The sequence below is a fragment of the Grampus griseus genome (assembly GCF_964374135.1).
Source record: "Grampus griseus genome assembly, chromosome: 16".
NCBI lineage: Eukaryota > Metazoa > Chordata > Mammalia > Artiodactyla > Delphinidae > Grampus > Grampus griseus.
The window spans coordinates 41,115,418-41,136,813 of record NC_139010.1 but is presented as its reverse complement, the minus strand read 5'-3'; the positions used below and the strand labels follow the sequence as shown (position 1 = coordinate 41,136,813).

Below are 21,396 nucleotides of genomic sequence, written 5' to 3'. Positions count from 1 at the left end.
TTTCCCCTCCTCCTTTTATACAGTAGGAAAACAAGACTAGAGAAGTAAAGAGATTTATCCATCTTTAAGCAGCTGAGTTAAATTTTGGAAAAAAAGAGCAACTTTAGGCTTAACACTTTCTATTATGCCACAGTTGTATAATAACACACTATTGTAACAAGACTCTATAATCTAGTAGGCATCTTAGACTTTCATAAAGTGACAGAAATAAATATTTTTTACAAAAAATCCTACTCCATAAAGAAATTTCAGTTTTAGAAATTACTCGTATCAATCATACGAAGGACAATTTCAGAATTATATAATTGAGGTGGGGTGGTGGAAAAGAGGAGAATGAATAAAATTTAGTCAGTCTTGTGAATATCATAAGACTATTTTGACAACACAAGGTAAACATAAGGTTTATGGGTGTATCATACAATGTTCTCCTTTTCTAAGTGAGACATGCAAATGAAAACCTATTTACCTTAAAGATTCAGATAATGGTGTTAAAGTGCCATCTCCCCTGTCTACTACACGAAAGAAATTCAACTGATCTCCTTCTCGGTATACCAGAAATGTAACTTGTTTGTTGCAGGAGGTCTTCTCCCAGACCTCATCTCGACTGGAATCCATGTACTCAGCCATCTCCCTAAGTGGATCTTCCATAGGAACTACAAATGGAAAAATTGATAAACAAGCTTTCAATTTATATCAAGTTTAATGCATCTTGGTACACTGTCAGGATATAAGGTGCTGAATTTGAACAACAATCCTATGCATACAATACATATATATTACATTCTTCAGATAAGTTTCTGGTCTTTTTAGTTAATACAGCATTTTCTATGTTGTATTAATATGAAAGAAATGAAATGATTATGTTGTTATGTACAAAGGCAGGGTTTAACCAAATACATGAGGTTTTTCCTGTGTCACTGGAGAGTATATTTGTTGACTGTATGACATAATTATCTATAACTATTTTCACTTTACACCTTCCACTCCCTATATTTTCCAATATTGGTTCTAACAATCAATAATTAAAAAGCAATGTAAATTCCACTTACTTTAGATTAAAAAAACAAACACACACACAATTGGGGAACATATGTTAGAAATTAGAAGTGAATCCCTTTTTTTCTTTCTGGTTTTATATAAAGGCTGATTCTTCTTAGAATTGTTTCTTGACGTGAAGATAGGCAATTAAAAGTACACGGTAGGGCTTCCCTGGTGGCGCAGTAGTTGAGAGTCCGCCTGCTGATGCAGGGGACATGGGTTCGTGCCCCGGTCTGGGAAGATCACACATGCCGCGGAGCGGCTGGGCCCGTGAGCCATGGCCGCTGAGCCTGCGCGTCCGGAGCCTGTGCTCCGCAACGGGAGAGGCCACAACAGTGAGAGGCCCGCATACAGCAAAAAAAAAAAAAGTACACGGTAACCCAGGACACAAGGGGGTCCCTTAGTGTGCTAAAACTGCTAGGTCTGTAATGATCAGTATGTTGTTTCTTGAAAGCATCCTCCCAGGACCCCACTTGTCCTGGTATGTATCTATGTGTCTAGTCAGAGCACGTGGCTCTAGCGGCCTGGCGCTGTCGTCAGGTTTGAATGACACTGCACAGCCATCACCTCAACCCACTCTCATCCATAGCAGCCATAGACAGATTCCGCTCCTGTGGTGGGGACAAGCCTCAAGAGACTGCTAGCTCACAGCCTGAATGTTCTAAACGCCCCTGAACCTCAGATCAGGGAGTCTAAGCAATGGCTGAGGGAAAAAAAGTTCGCTCCCAAAGACGTTTTCATGTCAAGCTGCAGAAACATTTGTTCTTTCTTAAAAGAGGCAACAATTTCTCAGACTCTATAACTTTCATTCAAGTAGCTTACTTATTAACAGAATAACAGTGCTGAACTGTTATCTGAACCTGTCAAAAAGTTACAGCAATAATAAATGTTAAACTCTGAAAGTAATGAGGTAAAAACACTGAAGATGTTCCCATATCCTAAATTCAATTCCATCAGTACTAAAACACAAAAACTTCAGAAACATAATAAGATTTACCTTGTTTTACAAAAATAGTTGGATGTTTTGATAGGCTCTTTCATAGGCACAAGATGTGTAAATATTAAAGGACATTTTTAAAACAGGTCCTTGCCATTTTAAGTTTATGCTACATTTTCCAAATTACATTAATAAGAAACAAAAACTATGCTACCAGCATTACTAAAACCACATGAAAGTCTTGTTTAAACCAAGAGAGTGTGCCTTACTTAGGGAGGCACTGGCATTGAATATATGTATGCACCTATGTGTATGTATGCAACACCCCTTTTCATAATAGAACAATCATTTAGATTTCATCAGGTATAAAGCATTATGTATATAGTTTAGGATAAAATTTAATTTTAGAAAGGAAAGCTTTTTTTTTTTTCTTTTTGGCCATGCCACACAGCTTGCGGGATCTTAGTTCCCTGGCCAGGGATGGAACTTGTGCCTGATGCAGTCGAAGTGCAGAGTCCTAAACACTGGACCACCAGGGAATTCCCAGGAAAGTATTTTCCATGTTGTTCTGATAATGGTTAATTCAAAAACAATTTTAAAAGCTAAATATTACTGGAGTTCACACAATAAAGATATTTTCTAAACCATAATTTTCAAGTAAGACTAAATATTGGGTTGGCCAAAAAGTTCGTTCGGATTTTTCTGTGAAACGAACTTTTAGGCCAACCCAATAGCTAAAAAATAAGGTTTCTGAAATACATTATGGAGAATTTCTAGATCTGGGTACAGTTTTTCTTTTTCACAAAGTTTTCATTGATGTAAGGTAGACAACAGCTACATTTTCATTTTAAAAGTTGATTCAATAAAGGCATAATTATTAAGAACTTAGTCTAAAATATAAAAAAAGACAAGTTCTAGGTACTGATTCTTCAATTTACAAACGAGGCACAAGAAGTTGTAGGGAAAAAAGTATTACAAAGCTTCAACTACCGAAGGGTAATGATGCCTTCCACTTTCATTTTGTTTTAAGTTAAAAAAATACATGTATTTTTAACTCAGAATCTGTGTACTTATCCTCATAAACATATTTTTAGTCCTAGTAAGAAAAGTAGTGCCTGATAAAACATTCTGTTTAAAGACAATACTATACACAAATAACAAACTTTGAAAACTATAATACAATGGAATTCACATGTCATTAAATTAGCGTCTTATAACGGCTCAGTAAACACACTAGGGTTCTTCTACTACCCTCAGAATGGCTACTATAAACATCATTTAATGTTATGTGGGGCAATTTCATAGGTCCAACTAATAGAAAGTCCCGAATCTAGTTAATCAGCTCTAACATTATTATCTTTGTTTTTTTCTAACTTATCCAAAACAGTTCAACAGCCAAAGTACCATATCTCACAAAATCCTCTTGAAATAGCTAGGAAATAGATGGTGATAACCCTATTTTCTAATCAAAATTATGAAGCATGGAGATGAAATCTGACTTGTGGAAGAAGTATAAGCCATGAGTGGAATCAGTACTCAACATTCAATTTTCTGGTTAGTGAAGGATCAAACAAATACAAAGGCCTTCCCCAGACGAGGCCCACAGAGCAGGACTACTCTGAGAAATCTAAGCATGCCTCTGCTCTGTGGGGATCCATCTGATATACCTGAATCAGGGACAAACGTGAACATGCCCAGTTCTTCCCATGCTTAGAACTTCCTTGTTAATCAAGTCTCTGTTCACATCATCATCTCCAAGGGCTCTTCCACAATTGTCCTCCTACTACCCTACTTCCACGGACACTGTCATGCTACCCTATTCCCTCCAGCACTTACAGCTGCTTGAAGTAACATCAATTCTTCACATGTTTATTGTGGACACTGTGATGAAGCAGGAACTTCTTCTCCCATGAAATACTGCACTGAACATCTAGTAGATGTTCAAAATGCGTTTGCTGAATGTCTCTCTCAGAGACCACCCACATTCTGAAAAAAAGGCTTCAACAGGACTATGATAATATCTATAAAACCCAAATGCATCACAAACCAGGCTAAGAGGTATCTTTGGAATTTCCTACAGCAATCATTACCCCAGGAGTTGAAGACGCAGTGGATTAAAAAAGCAACAAGACCAGTAAAATGAACCTAAACACAATGATAACAACGTAATACTTGTACTATGCCATCCCACTGCCCTTCCCTATACTGGTGAGGTTTATATTTAAATTTCTTTGGACTGAATCAGGAATCATGAGATTTTTCTGGAATATGAGCTCCTGCCCCTCATTTAGGCTTTAAAAAACAATGCTAGGGCTCCCCTGGTGGCACAGTGGTTGAGAGTCCGCCTGCCGATGCAGGGGACACGGGTTCGTGCCCCGGTCCGGGAAGATCCCACATGCCGCGGAGCGGCTGGGCCCATGAGCCACGGCCGTTGAGGCTGCGCGTCCGGAACCTGTGCTCCGCAATGGGAGAGGCCACAACAGTGAGAGGCCCGCGTATCGCAAAAACAAACAAACAAAAAATGCAGGAGGACCTACTATATAGCACAGGGAACTATACTCAATATTTTGTAATAACCTATAAGGGAAAAGAATCTGAAATAAATATATATATTCATATATATGTATAACTGAATCACTTTGCTGTAAACCTGAAACTAACACAACATTGTAAATCAACTATACTTCAATAAAAATAAAATAAAAATTTAAAAAATAAAATAAGAAAAGAACAATGCTGAGAGAAACAACGAGGTTCTTCTAAGACCTAATAGCAGAAAGAGAACCTGGATAAAACCTGAGGCTATAAAAACACCACCTGGCTTGAAGATTATTATTGTCAAATTGCTTTAATATACATAATTTTAACATATGCCTACCTCTTCTAGTATTTATAGGTCCACCACGCATAGCCAAAACCAGCTTCAAGGTACAACCTTCTGAAATGCTGTGGATAATTAACACAAAAATAAACCACAATCATCAAAATACATTCAGTGTTAAATATACACATAATTATGTGCTGGTTTATCACAGTGCCTACTCTCTAAAAGATAATAAAAATGATATAGCAATGTGCATAAATATAAAATGTTAACTTATTTACTTGCATAAATAATGAAAACATGAAGAAGTTCTCATAAGCCTTAAATATGACATGAATAAAAGTATGAAAAGGACCTCTGTGGTTTAGCCTCTTCATTTCACATGTCAGGCCCTAAGAAGAAAAGAAGCTTGTTCAAGACCCAAAGTGTTAGAAATATCAGATCTATTTAATAAAATAAAACAATAGAAGAATAACAAATCTACAAGATCTCCCAACTCCCAGTGTGCTCCCAGCTATTCCACATGGCCTCTGACCCTTTTTTTTAAGGAAAGAATGAAGAACTATGTGAGAGAAGGGAGAAAGACAAAAGGTCTGATGGTGTATCTACAATCACTGATGCACACAGTGTCACTTAGTATCGCATTAGGAGGGCCTAAGAAAAATGAAAGACTTGGTGAAGAGCAATACTCTCTTACCCAGTACTCTCGTGAAAATGGAAAGAAAAGGAAGGTAGCCAGATGGAAATGAGTCGATATTCAAAGAAAGGAGCCAAGAAGGCAAGATAAGAAGAGGAAGTCTAAAAAGGCAGGGGTAAGTAGCTTGGTGTGAATAATGAAAAGGTAAAACAAAGAATCAGAGGACAAAGATCAGGTAGCATGGGTACTGAGCCAGCACATCTTAAAGTTCAGGATTTACACTAAAATCTAGGGATAAAAACTATTCAGAAGAAGAAGAGACATGATTCAAGGATTCAGAAGAAAAACACTGGTATATGGAGTCATAATTCTGAGCGTCTATAAGATATCTGATACGCAGTTACACTCACTTGTAATCATTCAAGCAATAATCATCTTCAAGTTCCATATTATTCCAAATTAAGTGCTGCTGACAGATGGGAATACCTTAGGGGAAGGTTATAAAAAAAATGGTTAAAAATTCAATAGTATCTTGGAAAGAGTATGATACAAATCAATTTTATCAAAGAAATAATAATAAATTAAACACAATTCTAAATTGAATGCTAGATGTTTAACTATACAGAATCATAGGTAAGAGGCATGGCTAAAAGTAGATATGATCCAATCCACTCACTAGAAAAGAACAGTATGTTTCAGTAACTCTCTGGCCTTGAAACAAAGTATAAAATTAGGCAGCCCTTTAAAAAGATACCTTGAAATGAGCCCTGAAGAGTTTAAGATCTAACACCTAGAAGACAGTTCTCAATACTGCAAAGTACAGCCTTCATTCAGTTATATTCAGCATTAAAAGTGTATTATGAGTGGAGGGTGAGCAAAATGGGTGCAAGGGGTTAAAAATGTACAAACTCCCAGCTATAAAGTAAGCAAGTCATGGGGATATAATGTACAACATGGAGACTATAGTTAATAATATTGTGTTGTATATCTGAAAGTTGCTAAAAGAGTAGATCTTAAAAGTTTTCATCATAAGAAAACAAAATTTTGTAACTATGTATGGTGATGGATGTTGACTATTAACTAGACTTACTGCATTGATCATTTTGCAATACAGTAGTCCCTTGGTATCCGAGGGGTATTGGTTCCAGGTCCCCTGCAAATACCAAAATCCATGGATGCTCAAGTACCTTATACAAAATGACATAGTATTTATTTGCACATAACCTATACTCACCCTCCTGTATACTTTAAATCATCTCTAGATTACTTGTAATACTTAATACAAAGTAAACACTATGTAAATATTTGCCAGCGTGATGCAAATTCAAGTTTTGCTTTTTGGAACTTTCTGGACTTTTTTTCCCCAACAATTTCGATCTACAGTTGGTTAAATCCTCAGATGCAGAACCAGAGGATACATAGGGCCAACTTTATATACAAATATCAAATCATTATGTTGTACCCCAGAACTAATATGTCAATTAAATCTAAGTTTTAAAATATATGGAACATTTAATTTAGCTTATTTGCCCCTAAAATTTTGTATTCTAAAAGTCTGTTCCCAGAATAACATGTCCACAGGGAATAATGATTGTTTATATGTGAGTTTATTTAGTGATTCAGATAGCATCTTTCATATTCTTCCAAATGGAAAGGTCAATAATCCTGAAACAGGGCACAGAATATAATTTCCCATAAAACATTAATATATTAGAAAATTCCTCCCACCCTAAAGTTTGAATGTGATTATAGTCCATAACTGCATATTGACATACTTTTTTGCAGAGTCTGAACACAAAAGAATAATTCAATCTTTAATAAAAAGTATATTATGGGCAATTTTCAATACTGAAAATTATGGTCTACAAGACAGTTTCTTTGCATTTCTGTGATGTTAAAGGAATGTTAAGGCAGATTCCATACTGCAGCATAAACTTTTTTTTTTTTTTTTTTGCAAACTGCACATTTGAATGCCCAAAGACTACTAGCCAGAGAGTGAGCATTATCTACTCAATAGAACATTTAATGGCTACAGATACTGATGTTGATGAATATCTTTTTCAAATACCTCACATACTGCCTTCTCAAATTACTTTTGCTTGTGATACTATAAAACAAGTTGACTAGAATAATAGCAGTAAGTGCTATATGTGTTAGTGTTTATTATTTTAAGCCAGGCACTGTTATAAATGCTTGACCTGTATTACCATAATTTAACTGCAACAACAATAATCTTGTGAAGCAGGCATTACCATTATGCTTATTTCACAGATGATAAAACTGAAGCACTGAGAGATTAAGTGACACCCAGAGAGTATGTGGATTAGAAATGTAAAGCCCCAGCAGGCTAACTCCAGAGACTGCACTCAACCTTTATGCTAATCAGTCTCTAGAAAATCAGTCTCCATAAGGCAAAAGTAGCTGTCTAGGTGTATGTTTAAGTAGTGTTGCCTGTTAGTAGACCTGAATGTCTACTAAACGTTCACCAAATGTTCCAAAAGATCATCATGGAATACAGCCCACATGGGCTGAGGAGGTGGATATACATATATCTCCCAAATGGGAACAGTTCACTTTTTTTGCTTCCAGTTAAAAAAGAATGCCAGTAAGGAAAGGCTTTTAACCTAGAAATTATTTCACATTAAAAGTATTTTAATATTAAAAAATTTTAATATGCTCTGGTCATATTTTCAATCAAAATTACAGGATTTCACCAGGATAACTAAATAAAGCAATTTGGGTAGGTAATACCATTATTTACATTCAACCAACATTGTACAGTCTTATTGCATTAAAAAAAAAACCTTTAGAACTGGATTAAAGACAACATAACAACACTGCTTAGATTAACTCCTGTAATCACTTTTAATAGACTTAGCGATCAGTTAGCAGGCTAAAACAACAGAAGGTTGACAGGCAAAACAGGGTGGCAAGAATCATCCAAGACTGAGCTGTGGTCCTGATGCCCACCTGAGTTGCTGGATGACCTTAAGGAAGTCATCACCTCTGTGAGCCTTAGCATCCTCACTTGCACAATAAAAAAGACTAGGGTTCTTTCTACCAAGAATACTTTTGGAATCTCAAATATACAAAGCAAATCAACTTTCCTTTAAGATAGGGTTGCCAGATTTAGCAAATAGAAATCTGGCAACCCTATTTAAGAGTGGTCCTTTGCCTTTAAACCTCAATGCTTATTTCTTACAACTACATCCAGAAAAATTAATTCCTATTAAACAAACATGTCTTCCCAAAGGATATATTACATACATACAGATTTTTCTATTCAGTGTTTTTAAAACTTTTTACAAATTCAAATATTTATTATAAAAATAGCAACTTATGAAAAAAGACAACACAGAAATATACAAAAGAAAATTAAAACTACATGTAATCCTAAGTCCAGTAAAATCTATTTTCAATATTTGGGGTACACTTCCTTTAAAAACTTATTTTTTTAATAAAATGGGAACATACTTTAAGCTGTTTTATAAACTGTTTCACTTAATATATTGTATACATCTTTCACATCAATAAATGAAAATATACATTGTATGCAATGACTGAACAGTGCTCCAATATATGTTTCTGTCATAATTTATTTACCCAGTCCCCTACTAAGATATATTTTCAGCTATCCAATTTTTTACTACTACAAACAAAGCCGTGATAAGCGATATATGAGTGTACGTGTATTTGCGAATATACGTGTGTGTGTGTGTGTGTGTGTGTTGTCGGTGTATCTTAGTCTGCCTGGGCTGCCATAACAGAAACACCACAGATTGGGTGGCTTAAACAACAGAAATTTATTTTTTTCACAGTTCTGGAGGCTGGTAAATCCAAGATCAAAGCACCAGTTTCATTCTGAGACCTCTTCTCTTAGCTTATAGATGACCAACATTTTCCTGTGTGCTCACATGATTTTTTCTTTATGAGTGTGCAGAGAAAAAAGAAGAATTCCCGGGTGTCTCTTCTTCAAAGGGCACTTACAACCTCATCTAACCCTAATAATGACTCAAACATGTTTCCTGTGTCTTTTTTTAGAATTTTCACACAGATACATGTATGTTTGAGACCATGTTCATATCTACATTTAGAAAATAAAACAGAATCGACAGGACTGATGGATAATTAAAGACAATGGTGGGCCATAGCTCCCATCTCCCAATATTTCCTCCCAAAACAATACAGAACAGTAAGAAGGGAAATGAATCTACACAGAAACTATGCCCTCAGCCCTCATAACTTGAAGACAGAGAATGTCTAAACTTCAAAAGAACTGGAAATAAAAAGGGGCAATTGCTCTATCCTAGCGTGGGAAATCTCATGCTCCTGTCCCTGCAGGGCTGATCAAGAAAAACTCTGGAGAAGTTTGGAGAGGGAAGGTAGTGCAGTATACAAGTTCAATATAAAACCATCACAAGGAAGAAGGCAATTCTAAGTCTCAAAAGTCTACAGAAAGAACTCAGACCAGAATACTGACTACAAGTAATGGACTTTAAAGCCAAGCAATTTGAAGGAACTTCTGTAGGAGGCAAAAAGCGAAAGATGAAGAGCATCCATAGTAATTCAGTGTTCAGGGGGAAAAGGAACAAGGAGTAAAAACTTAAGAGTCCTGCAAGACAAAAGATAACAAAATTGGAGGAATCACGACTGCCCCACTCCCCACCATCACCACAAAACAGACAGAAAACATATGTGAAAATATCTGGACATTACTAAACTGGCATAGCACCATTAAACAGAATCCGTAAAACACCCGAACACCACAAAAATCAACAGGAGGAAAACAATAACAAACCCATAGAGAGTTAATAGTAAAAATTAAAAAACAAAATCCCACACCTATCAACCAAGGCAAATTTTACCCAGAAAAATAACCATGAAGCAAAAGAAAACTATAAGGTCACACCCTAAACAGAGTTAAACATACTCAAGCATTTGAAGTATTCAACAGTCTGAATCAGAAATTCAAAAATTAAGAACAGAAAAAGTCCAAAAAGGTGGGGGAGGATGAAAAAGACTGCTGACTGAACTCAGAAAAGAAATGGAGGAAAAAGAAAAAATTACCACAAAAATAAAGAATAAACTGCAAGATACCAAGAGATAATATACTCAACCACATACTCAGTAAAGGACAAGCCAGGAAAACAAGCAAGAGTATGAAAATGACATAAAGAAAGAAGTAAGAAGGGTTAGAGTGAAAGTAGCGGAAATGGAAGACAGGCCAAGAATAATATTCATATTATCAAAGCCCCTAAAAAATAAAATAGTGGAACAGAACTAATACTTAGAAATATAATCCTGGAAAACTTCCAGAAATCGAAGACCTGAATCTATACATTGAAAGGACCCGCTAGGTACCTGGGAAAATTAACCCAGAACTATTGTGCCCAAGACATATCTGAGTAATAAAACTATTTTATTTCAATGACAAAGATAAAATCCCCAACAGTTACCTGAAAAAAAAAATCAAATAACTTATAAGGCAAAATAATTAGACCAGACTCAACAAAAAGAAAACAAATAATCTGATTTTTAAATGTCTTTTGAATAGACATTTCTCCAACGAAGACATACAGATGACCAATAAGAATATGAAAAGATGGTCAACATGACTAATCATCAGGGAAATACAAATCAAAACCACCATAAGATACCACACCCAAGAGGTTGTCCACTATCAAACTCAGAAAATAACAAGTGCTGGTGAGGATGTAGAGCAACTGGAACACTGTGCCCTATTGGTGGGAATATAAAACTGTGCAGCCAAAATGGAAAACAGCATGAAGTCTCCTCAAAACATTAAAAATAGAATTACCATATGATCCAGTAATTCTACTTCCGGGTGTTTATTCAAAAGAAATCAGGATCTGGAAGAGATATCTGCATGTTCATGTTCATTACAGCTTTATTCATAATAGCCAAGAAATTGAAGTAACCTAAAATATTTATTGACAGATGAATGGATAAAGAAAATGTGTCATAAACATATAATGGAGTATTATTCAACCTTAAAAAAGAAGGAAATCCTGCCACATGCTACAACATGAATGAACCTTGAAGACGCTATGCTAAGTGAAATAAACCAGAAAAGGAGGGAGTGTGGCGATCCTGATTACCAAAGGAGAATTCACAACCCAAAGCATCAAATGTGACAATGAGGGATATTTTTCAATGTTAAAGTTCATAATGAAGATGTAACAGTTATGGATATTCTTATGTATCAAATAACACAAGTAACCACCTTTATAAAACAAAAACTATAGAAGATGCAGAGGGACATAAAGAAAAACACAATAATAAGAGACGTTAATATACCTTTTAGTACAAGACAGATCAAGCATGAAAAAACACATAAAGATAAGCCAACTGAACAAAATAATCAGTGAGACATGTTTATTGTTCCTAGATGATAATAATACACATACTCAAGGGTCCACGGCACATACACAAAAACTGATCATATATTAGGTCAAAAAGAAAACAATGCTTTCCATAAAATGGAAATATTACAAACACCACTCTTTGCAATGCAATAAAACTAAAGACTACTAAAAAATCAAAAAAACCCATAAAGGCAATTAATAAATCAAAATCCTAGTTTTTAAAAAATGTTGACAAAGTAGACAAACTACAAGCTAAACGTATTAAAAGGAAAAAAAGGGAAGGGAATCACAAATATACAAAAATAAGAAATAGCAAGGGGATAACTTCCTAAGGAACAACAGATTAACAAAATTGATGCCATGAAAGTTAGAAAGCTTGAACAGATCAATTTCCGTAGAAGAACTAGAGAATGCTGTTCAGGAATCCCCCACCACACACACACACAATAAAAAGCACCAAGCCAAATGGATTTACAGGAATTTATGAAACCTTTAAAGGCAAAATAAACCCTATGATCTACATATTTTTCCAGAGCACTGAAAGGAATAAAAACATCCTAATTTCTTAAAATAAATGAAAATATGCTAATTTCTTTTAAGAAGTAAGGATAGGACTTCCCTGGTGGCGCAGTGGTTAAGAATCTGCCTGCCAACGCAGGGGACACGGGTTTGAGCCCTGGTCCGGGTAGAGCCCACATGCCACAGAGCAACTAAGCCCGTGCACCACAACTACTGAGCCTGCAACCTAGAGCCCACGTGCCACAACTACTGAAGCCCGCACACCTACAGCCCGTGCTCCGCAACAAGAGAAGCCACCGCAATAAGAAGCCCACGCACCGCAACTAGAGAAATCCTGCACACAGCAACGAACACCCAATGCAGCCAAAAATAAATAAATTTTTTTTAAAAAGAAGTAAGGATAGCATCAACTCCTAAACCTAATAAAGACATTACAAAAAACGAAAACTACAGACCAATATCATTCACTCAAACTGATATAAAAGTCTAAATACAGGCAAACAGAATCCTCTAGTACACCAAGAACAGAATTTGCTGTAACCAAGAGGAATGTATTCCAGGATTGTAGATTGGTTCAATACTAAGAAATCTATTATTAGTAGTATTTAGTAGTATTATTATCCAACACATTAACAGCTCTAAGGAAAAAAAAATCTCCATAGGTGCTAAGAAAATCTTTGACAAAATTCAACATCTATTCATGATATTTTAAAAGTCTCAAGAAAATAGGAATTGAGAGATATTCTCTTAATATGTTAAAATACTACTAGTCTTAAAGACACTATCTTATTTAATGAGGAAATACTAGAAACATTATCCAGTAAGATCAGGAACAAGGCAAGATGTCCACCAACTCTGCCACTATTTGACATAGTAAGAGAGGTATTAGTCAATTTAATTAGACAAGAGAAATCAATTAAAGGCCAAAGAATGGTTAAAGAAGTAGTAAAACTATCTCTGTTGCAGATGATATGACAAATATACCTGAAAAACCCTGGAGAATTTATGAGAAGACCAAAAGAAAGACAATGGAGTAAATTATAAGTATATAAAATTAACATACAAATACCCATAGCCTTCAAATAAGCAAGCAATAAACCATTATAGGATATACCAGTAGAGAAAACGTCTTTTATAATAACAATAAATATTTAAATATTATTAACTACTGTACTTAGAAATATACTTAACAAGGAAGGTGCAAACCTCTACAAAGAAAATTTTAAAACACTCCTAAAAGCTGTAAAAGTGGATAAACAAAACCAAAAAACAACTCTGTTTTTGGATAGAATGATTCAACCTTATAAGATGTTTGTTCTACTTATGTTAATTTATAAATTCAATGCAATCACTCTAAAAATACTAATCTTTTTAAAAGAGTGAGACAAGGCAATAAAGTTAAATCAAATATGCAAAAATAGCTAGAAAAACACCAAAAAAGAGAATTGATGAGTACTAGCCCTACCAGACATGAAAAACATACTATTAAAGCCTCTATAATTAAAAGTGTGATACTGACATATAAAAAGTCCAGAAATAGACAGATGATAAAGGTGGGATCTCAAACTACTGAGCCAAAAATGGACTTTAAAAATAAACAGTGCAGGAATAAATGGGTAGTCACTTGGGAAAAGATAAAATTAGATTCATACCTAGTGCCATACATAAGAATAAACTCCAAATGGATTAAAGATCTAAATGCGAAAAAATGAAGCTAAGTACTAAAAGAAAACATGGATGAGTTCATCTTTAACTCTGGTGCAAAAAATGGCTTATTCTAACTATGACTCAAAATGCAGAGACAGTAAAATTGATAAATTTCTTTTAAAAAAACTTTTTTACATGAGAAAAAAATTTTAATTGCATAAGAAAGAAACCACTATGGACAAAGTCAAAAGACAACCAGGAGAAAATACATGTAACATATACCAGAGACAAAAGACTAATGTCCCTAACGTATAATGACCTATTAAAAATTGAGACAAAGACCAAAAACCCAATAGAAAAATAAGCAAAAGACAGGAACAAGCATTCCAAAAGAAAGATGGAAAAATAGCCCTTAAACAAATGAATAAAATGTTCCAATTCACTCGTAATAAAATAGCAAATTAAAACAACACATTAGGACTTCCCTGGTGGCACAGTGGTTAAGAATCCGCCTGCCAATGCAGGGGACACGGGTTCAATCCCTGGTCCGGGACGATCCCACATGCTGCAGAGCAACTAAGCCCGTGCACCACAACTACTGAGCCTGTGCTCCAGAGCCTGCAAGCCACAACTACTGAGCCAAGTGCCACAACTACTGAGGTCCTCACGCCTACAGCCTGTGCTCCACAACAAGAGAAGCCACTGCAATGAGAAGCCCTCGCACCACATGGAAGAGTAGCCCCTGCTCGCTGCAGCTAGAGAAAGCTCGTGCACAGCAACGAAGACCCAATGCACCCAAATAAATAAATACATTAAAAAAACCATATTATATTGGCAAAAATTTTAAAGTATTACAACACTTTTGTTGGGAGGTCATGGGTGTACGTATGTTGCAGTGGGAATACGAACTAGTTCAACCAACTGAAGTGAAATTTGATGGTACCTAACAAAACTACATATGCACTTAAACCTTTTGGACCAGCAATCACAATTTTAGTACTCCACCTTGAAGATATGTCTACAACATACAAAAATATATATGCACAAGGTTATCTACTGTTGCACCATGTAAATATGCAAAATACTGGAAACAACCTAAGTGCCATATACAAAAAAGTGGTTGAGTAAACTGATATATTTTTTTCACACAATGGAATACTATAAAAATGAAAAGAAAAAAATATGAAAACTGCATGAGAAAGTTCTCTATGAACTGATTTAGAGTGACATCCAGGATATATTATTAAGTATAAAAAGCACAATACAGAAGACTATATAGTATGCTACTATTCATATTAGAAACAAGAGGATATATGAAAATATACATGTATCTGCCCATTTGGGCAAAATAAAAACAGGGAGGATAAATCAGAAACTAATGAGGGTTTCCCTGGTGGCGCAGTGGTTAAGAATCCACCTGCCAATGCAGGGGACACGGGTTCGAGTCCTGGTCTGGGAAGATCCCACGTGCTGTGGAGCAAATAAACCTGTGGGCCACAATTACTGAGCCTGAGCTTTAGAGCCAGCAAGCCACAACTACTGAGCCCACGTGCCAAAACCACTGAAGCCCGTGTGCCTAGAGCCCATGCTCCACAACAAAGAGAAGCCACCACAATGAGAAGCCTGAGCACCGCAACAAAGAGTAGTCCCCATTCGCCGCAACTAGAGAAAGCCCACACGCAGCAACGAAGACCCAATGCAGCCAAAAATAAATAAATAATAAATAAATTTAAAAAAATTAACTAATGAGATTGGTTACCCAACAGGGGATGGGTTGGATGGTGTAGAAAGAATGTGGGAAAGGGAACAAGTAGTAGGAATGAAGGGTAGCAACTTCTAAAATGTTTATATAGCTCTGACATTGGGAATCACGTTGATGTTTCACATCAACTCACGTCCCCTACCACCAAATGAACAAATCATTCAGGATGTGGGGAAACTTCAAAATAGAATATAAAGACTAACACATAAATATAATTATATTACAAATGAAGGTGTGGGGAAGAAAAAACTAGGTAACTTTAGAAAACAGTATTTTGCCTATACGATAGGCAAAGAACAAAAAGAAATGCACACAAATATTATACTCTAGTTAGTACATTTGTTTCTTAGAGATCCATGGGTTAGTGATTCTAAATTAATTTATGTATATAGTTTATGTATATGTATAAGTTTGAGCAAATAAGTAGATATGCTATGGATAATGTGAACTAAGTTTCTCACTGTGTGAGAAAATGGGAAAATAGGGAAAGGAAAAGGCTAAAATGAGCACTGTAATGATAAATTGGAATTGGAGATATCTGTTTGAATTCATGCTTTTTAACATATATCAATTTATATGAAGTGTGGGTATATGAGTGTAAATACACATATTCCCTATCTCTGCCCATTATGAAGCCTAGAAGCAATGACACCCCAAAAGCAAGGAGTACACTTAGCACCTGGATCTTGGTTTCTAAATACCACGGCAATAAAAGTAACCTTAGAGAAACAGCTGATGTGAACACTGTGGCAGGGAAAGTACAAGATGAACCTGGAATATCTTGTGGTGCCAGGGAAGGCAAAAATATGCCTAAAAAATGATGGTGGCATTTCAAAAGGAAATATGAACCAATTTGAAGGTACTCCTGATAGTCAAATTTGGGACAATCTCAGCAATACAATACAATAGTAATAGATTATAACCCATAGAATAAATATTCATGAGTCCATTCTGATATGAATAATTAGGAAAAGGGATAATGAGAAATAAATGACAGTACTTCCTTATAGTAAAGTGCCAATAAATGCAGACAGAATATAAAAGAAACAGAAAAATCATCATTGGTCAAATACTATGGTAACAACTGTTACTGACAAGCCTATCAACGGGTGCTAAAATTACTGACCAAAATGATAAGAAAAAATAGGATGTTTGCATAGTGTCAAGGTAGCTCCTCACATCACAAGATATTAATTACAAAGATAAAAATAGTAACTTTACAGTGTAGAAATCTGGCTGATACCAACTTAGTCATGCAGTCAAAGTCACCAATTAATTCCATTTGCTAAATCCAATGGCCAATTCTCAATTCTTTTCCTACGCAGCCTACCCAGCATCTGATCACTTCCTCCTCCTGGAATACATTTTATTCACAAGATGACTAACACATTCTCTTGGTTTTGTTATTACCTCTTTGGCCACTCCCCCTAAACCTCCTTGGCTGGTCGGTCTCAACTTCCTGGCCTCTTAATTTTGGAGCACCCTTGGATCTCTTCTCTCCAAACCTGGTTCTGCTCCAGAAGTAGCCATCACAATTAACAGCAACTCCATTCATCCAAGTTGCTCAGGTCAAATACCAAGGAGTTACCCCCAACACCTCTCTTTCTCTCACACCCTACCATTCAATCTGTCAGCAAGTCTTGCTGGCTCTAAGATATCCAAACATCCAAATAGAAATATTTATCTTTCCAACTACAATTCTATAGTCCAACACAGCACATTTCTCACCTGTGTTTGTGTAACAGCCTCTACCTCTGCTTCCCCTTTCTCTGACTATCCTCAGCACACCAGGCAAGAATGACCCTCTTAAAATATAGTCAAAACTTCTGATCTCCAGGTAAGCATGTAAGGAGCTTGGAAGTCACCACTGAATCCTAACAAGTAAAACCTGAACAAACTAAAAAGTCAACAACTCTTCTTGAATCCATCAAAGAAATGAGGTCACAGGGCAAATCACTACCCCCAATATTGGAGAGACAGACAAGTCTACCCCCAATATTGGAGAGACAGACAAGTGAATATAGAAAATCACAACAAACCAGAGCAGAAACCTCTACCTGGAACCAGTGGGTAGGAAAACCTAACCTATAATTGATGAACTACAGGAGTCTCAGTATGGACAAATCTGAGAGCTAAAAATTCCAGGGAACCTACTCATTCGGCCCCACACACACACTTTGTGAATTTTACCTCCAGGAGTTTGCCCACCTTCTCACAGTGAATATCAGAGAAAAACCCCCTAGTGTTTCCAGCAGAGGGAGGGGGGGAAGTAATGAGTTTGAAATATACTAGAGCATTCTGTTCTTAACAAGGCCTGCCCTCAAGAGAAACTATTTTACCAGCACCTAGTCTGCTGGGGTTTTATCAGAGCCTAGCTCACCTGAGGGAAAGGAAATATCTAAGTCCAATCCACTCTAGCCCCATGAGGGAAGGGAAATACTCAACTCCCGCTAATTCTAGCATTCCACATGGAGAAAAGGTAATATGCAATACTTAACTTCAGCTCTCTCCAGCCATCCTGTGCTACCTAAGAGTAAGGAAAGGGGAGGGAAAGGATGAGAAGCACTGATGAAGTTCTCAGACCAGGGACACAGGCTCAATAGAAGACTGAGACCTCACCTAATTTTCAGGCTGTAGAAAGCTTCCCCATCCTCCACCTTACTCTACACCTCACCACCACATTACTAAAGGCCTAGTAACAGCAGTTCCTTTTACCAAGTACATCATGTCTGTCTATCAAGAAAGAATAACAAGGCATACTACGAGGCAAAAAACAGTTTGAAGAGACACAGCAAGCATCAGAACCAGACTCATATAGGGCAGCAAAGTTGGAATTACCAGACCAGGAATGTAAAACAACAAATCTATGATTAGTCGATTAATATGCTAAGGGCTCTAATGGATAAAGGAGACAGCATGCAAGAACAGATGGGCAATGTAAGCAGAGAGATGGAATTCTAAGAAAGAAGTAAAAGGAAATGCTAGAAAGATTAATAATACTGTAACAGAAAGGAAGAATGCCTTTAGTGGGCTCATTAGTAGGCTGAACACAGCTAAGAAAAGAATCTCTGAGCTTGAGTATAATAAAGGAATACTATGAACAATCCTATGCCCACAAATTTGATAATCTAGATGAAATGAACCAATTCCTTAAAGACACAAGCTGCCACAACTCACACAAGAAACAGACAATCTGAATAGGGTTTTATCTATTAAAGAAATTGAATCAATAATTTATAACCTTCCAAAACAAAAAGCACTGTGGCCAAATTGTTTCACTGGGGAATTCTACCAAATATTTAAGAAAGAAATTACACCAGTTTTCTATAATTGATTCCTGAAGACAAAAGCAGAGGAATACTTCCTAACTCATTCTGTGAGGCCAACATTACCCTAATACCAAAACCAGACAAAGACACTACAAGAAAACTACAGACCAATATGTCTCATGAACACAGATGAAAAAATTCTCAATAAAATATTAGCAAATAAAATCCAACAACATGAATAAAAAGAATTATACACCATGACCAAGTTAGATTTATCCCAAGTATGCAAGGCAATGTAGTCCGTCACGTCATCAGGTTAAAAAAGAAAAATCACATGATCACATCAATAGATGCAAAAAAAGTATTTGATGAAATCTAACATTCATTCTTCATAAAAGTTCCCAGCAAATTAGGAATAGAGGGGAACTTCCTCAATTTGACCAAAAAAAAACCAAAACCAAAACAAAAACCCTACATACTTAATTGTTCGAAATTCAAAGATTTCCTGCTAAGATCAGTAACAAGGCAAGGATGTCTCCCCTCACTACTGCTTTTGAATATTGTACTGGAAGTCCTAGCTAATGCAATAAAACAAGAAAAGGAAATGAAAAGTATACAGATTGGGAAGAAGTTACAAAACTGTCTTTGTTTGCATATGACATGATTGTCTATGTAGAAAAATCCAAAAAGAGTCAACAAAAAAACTCCTGGAACTGATAAGCAATTAGATTATAGCAAGGTCGCAGGATACCAGATTAATATACTAAAGTCTATCACTTTTTTATATACCAGCAATGGTCAAGTGGAATTTGAAATTGAAAATACATTATCATTTATGTTAGCACCAAATATAATTTTAAAACTTAGGTATGAATCTAATAAATATGTATGAGAGCTATATGAGGAAAACTATAAAATAGTAATGAAAGATATCAAATAATAACCAAATAACTAGAGAGAGATTCCACATTCATGGACTGGAAGACTCAATATTGTCAAGATGTCAGTTCTTCCCATCTTGATCTGTAGATACAACACAATCCCATCAAGATCTTAGCATGTTTTGTGGCTATCAATAAACTTATTGTAAAGTTTATATGGAAAGGCAAAAGACCCAGAATAGTGATTCCAATACTGAAGAACAGAGTTTGAAGACTGACACTATGCAACTTCAAGACTTACTATAAAGTTACAGCAATCAAGACAGCGTGGTAATGATGAAAGAATAAACAAATATAATCAATAGAATAGAGAGCACAGAAATACACCCACAAAAATATAGTCAAGTGATCTTTGACAAGAGAGTGAAGGTAATATAATGGAGCAAAGATAGTCTTTTCCACAAATAGTGCTGGAACAACTGGACATCCACATGCAAAAAAAATTAAAAATAATCTGGTCTCAGACCTTATATGCTTCACAGAAATAAACTCAAAATGGATCAGAGTCCTAAATGTAAAATGCAAAACTATAAAACTCCTAGATGATAACAAGCAGAAAAACCTAGATGACCTTGGGTATGGTGATGACTTTTTAGATACAACACCAAAAGCATGATACATGAAAGAAATAATCGATAAGCTAGACTTCATTAAAATTATACACTACTGCTCTGCAAAAGACAATGTCAAGAGAATGAGAAGACATGCCACAGACTGGGAGAAAACAAACAACAATAAGAAAAGAAACAACTTAAAATTTAAAAATGGGTTAAAGACCTGAACAGACACTTTACCCAAGAAGATATACAGATAACAAGTAAGCATTTGAAAAGATGTTCAACATCATATGTCATTAGTGAAATGCAAATTAAAATGACAATGAAATACCACTACACACCTATTAGAATGGCCAAAATCCAGAACACTGACATCATCAAATGCTGGCAAGGATGTACAGCAATAGGAACCCTCATTCAACGCTGGTGGGAATGCAAAATGGTACAGTCACCTTGGCAGTTTTGTACAAAACTAAACATACTCTTACCATACAATCCAGCAATCACACTCCTTGGTATTTTCCTAAAAGAGCTGAAAACTTATGCCCACACAAAAACCTGCACATGGATGTTTATAGCATCTTTATTCATAATCGCCAAAACTTGAAGCAACCAAGATGTCCTTCAGTAGATGAATGGGTAATTAAACTGGGGTACATGAAGACAATGGGAGTGTTATAAAGATCTAAGCAGTGTTCAGTGTTATAAAGAAATAAACTATCAAGCCATTAGAAGGCATGGAGGAAACATAAATGCATATTGCTAATGGGAAGAAGCCAATCTGAAAAGGCTACATACTCTATGATTTCAACTATATGACATTCTGGAAAATACAAAACTATGGGATAGACAGTAAAAAGAATATGGCTTCCAGGGGTT

The 21,396-nt window shown here is 35.9% G+C and overlaps 1 protein-coding gene across 1 annotated transcript in view; it reads right to left on the bottom strand.

The window, feature by feature from the left end:
• ZFAND4 (zinc finger AN1-type containing 4) overlaps positions 1–21,396 on the bottom strand; it is a 72,081-nt gene that overhangs the window by 27,262 nt on the left and 23,423 nt on the right. Inside the window, exons 3-5 of the mRNA XM_082673239.1 lie at positions 5,847–5,922; positions 4,854–4,921; positions 467–653 (exon numbers count right to left, since the gene is read on the bottom strand). Of these exons, the coding sequence (XP_082529365.1) occupies positions 467–653; positions 4,854–4,921; positions 5,847–5,922 (331 nt within the window). The remainder of the gene's footprint in view (positions 1–466; positions 654–4,853; positions 4,922–5,846; positions 5,923–21,396) is intronic.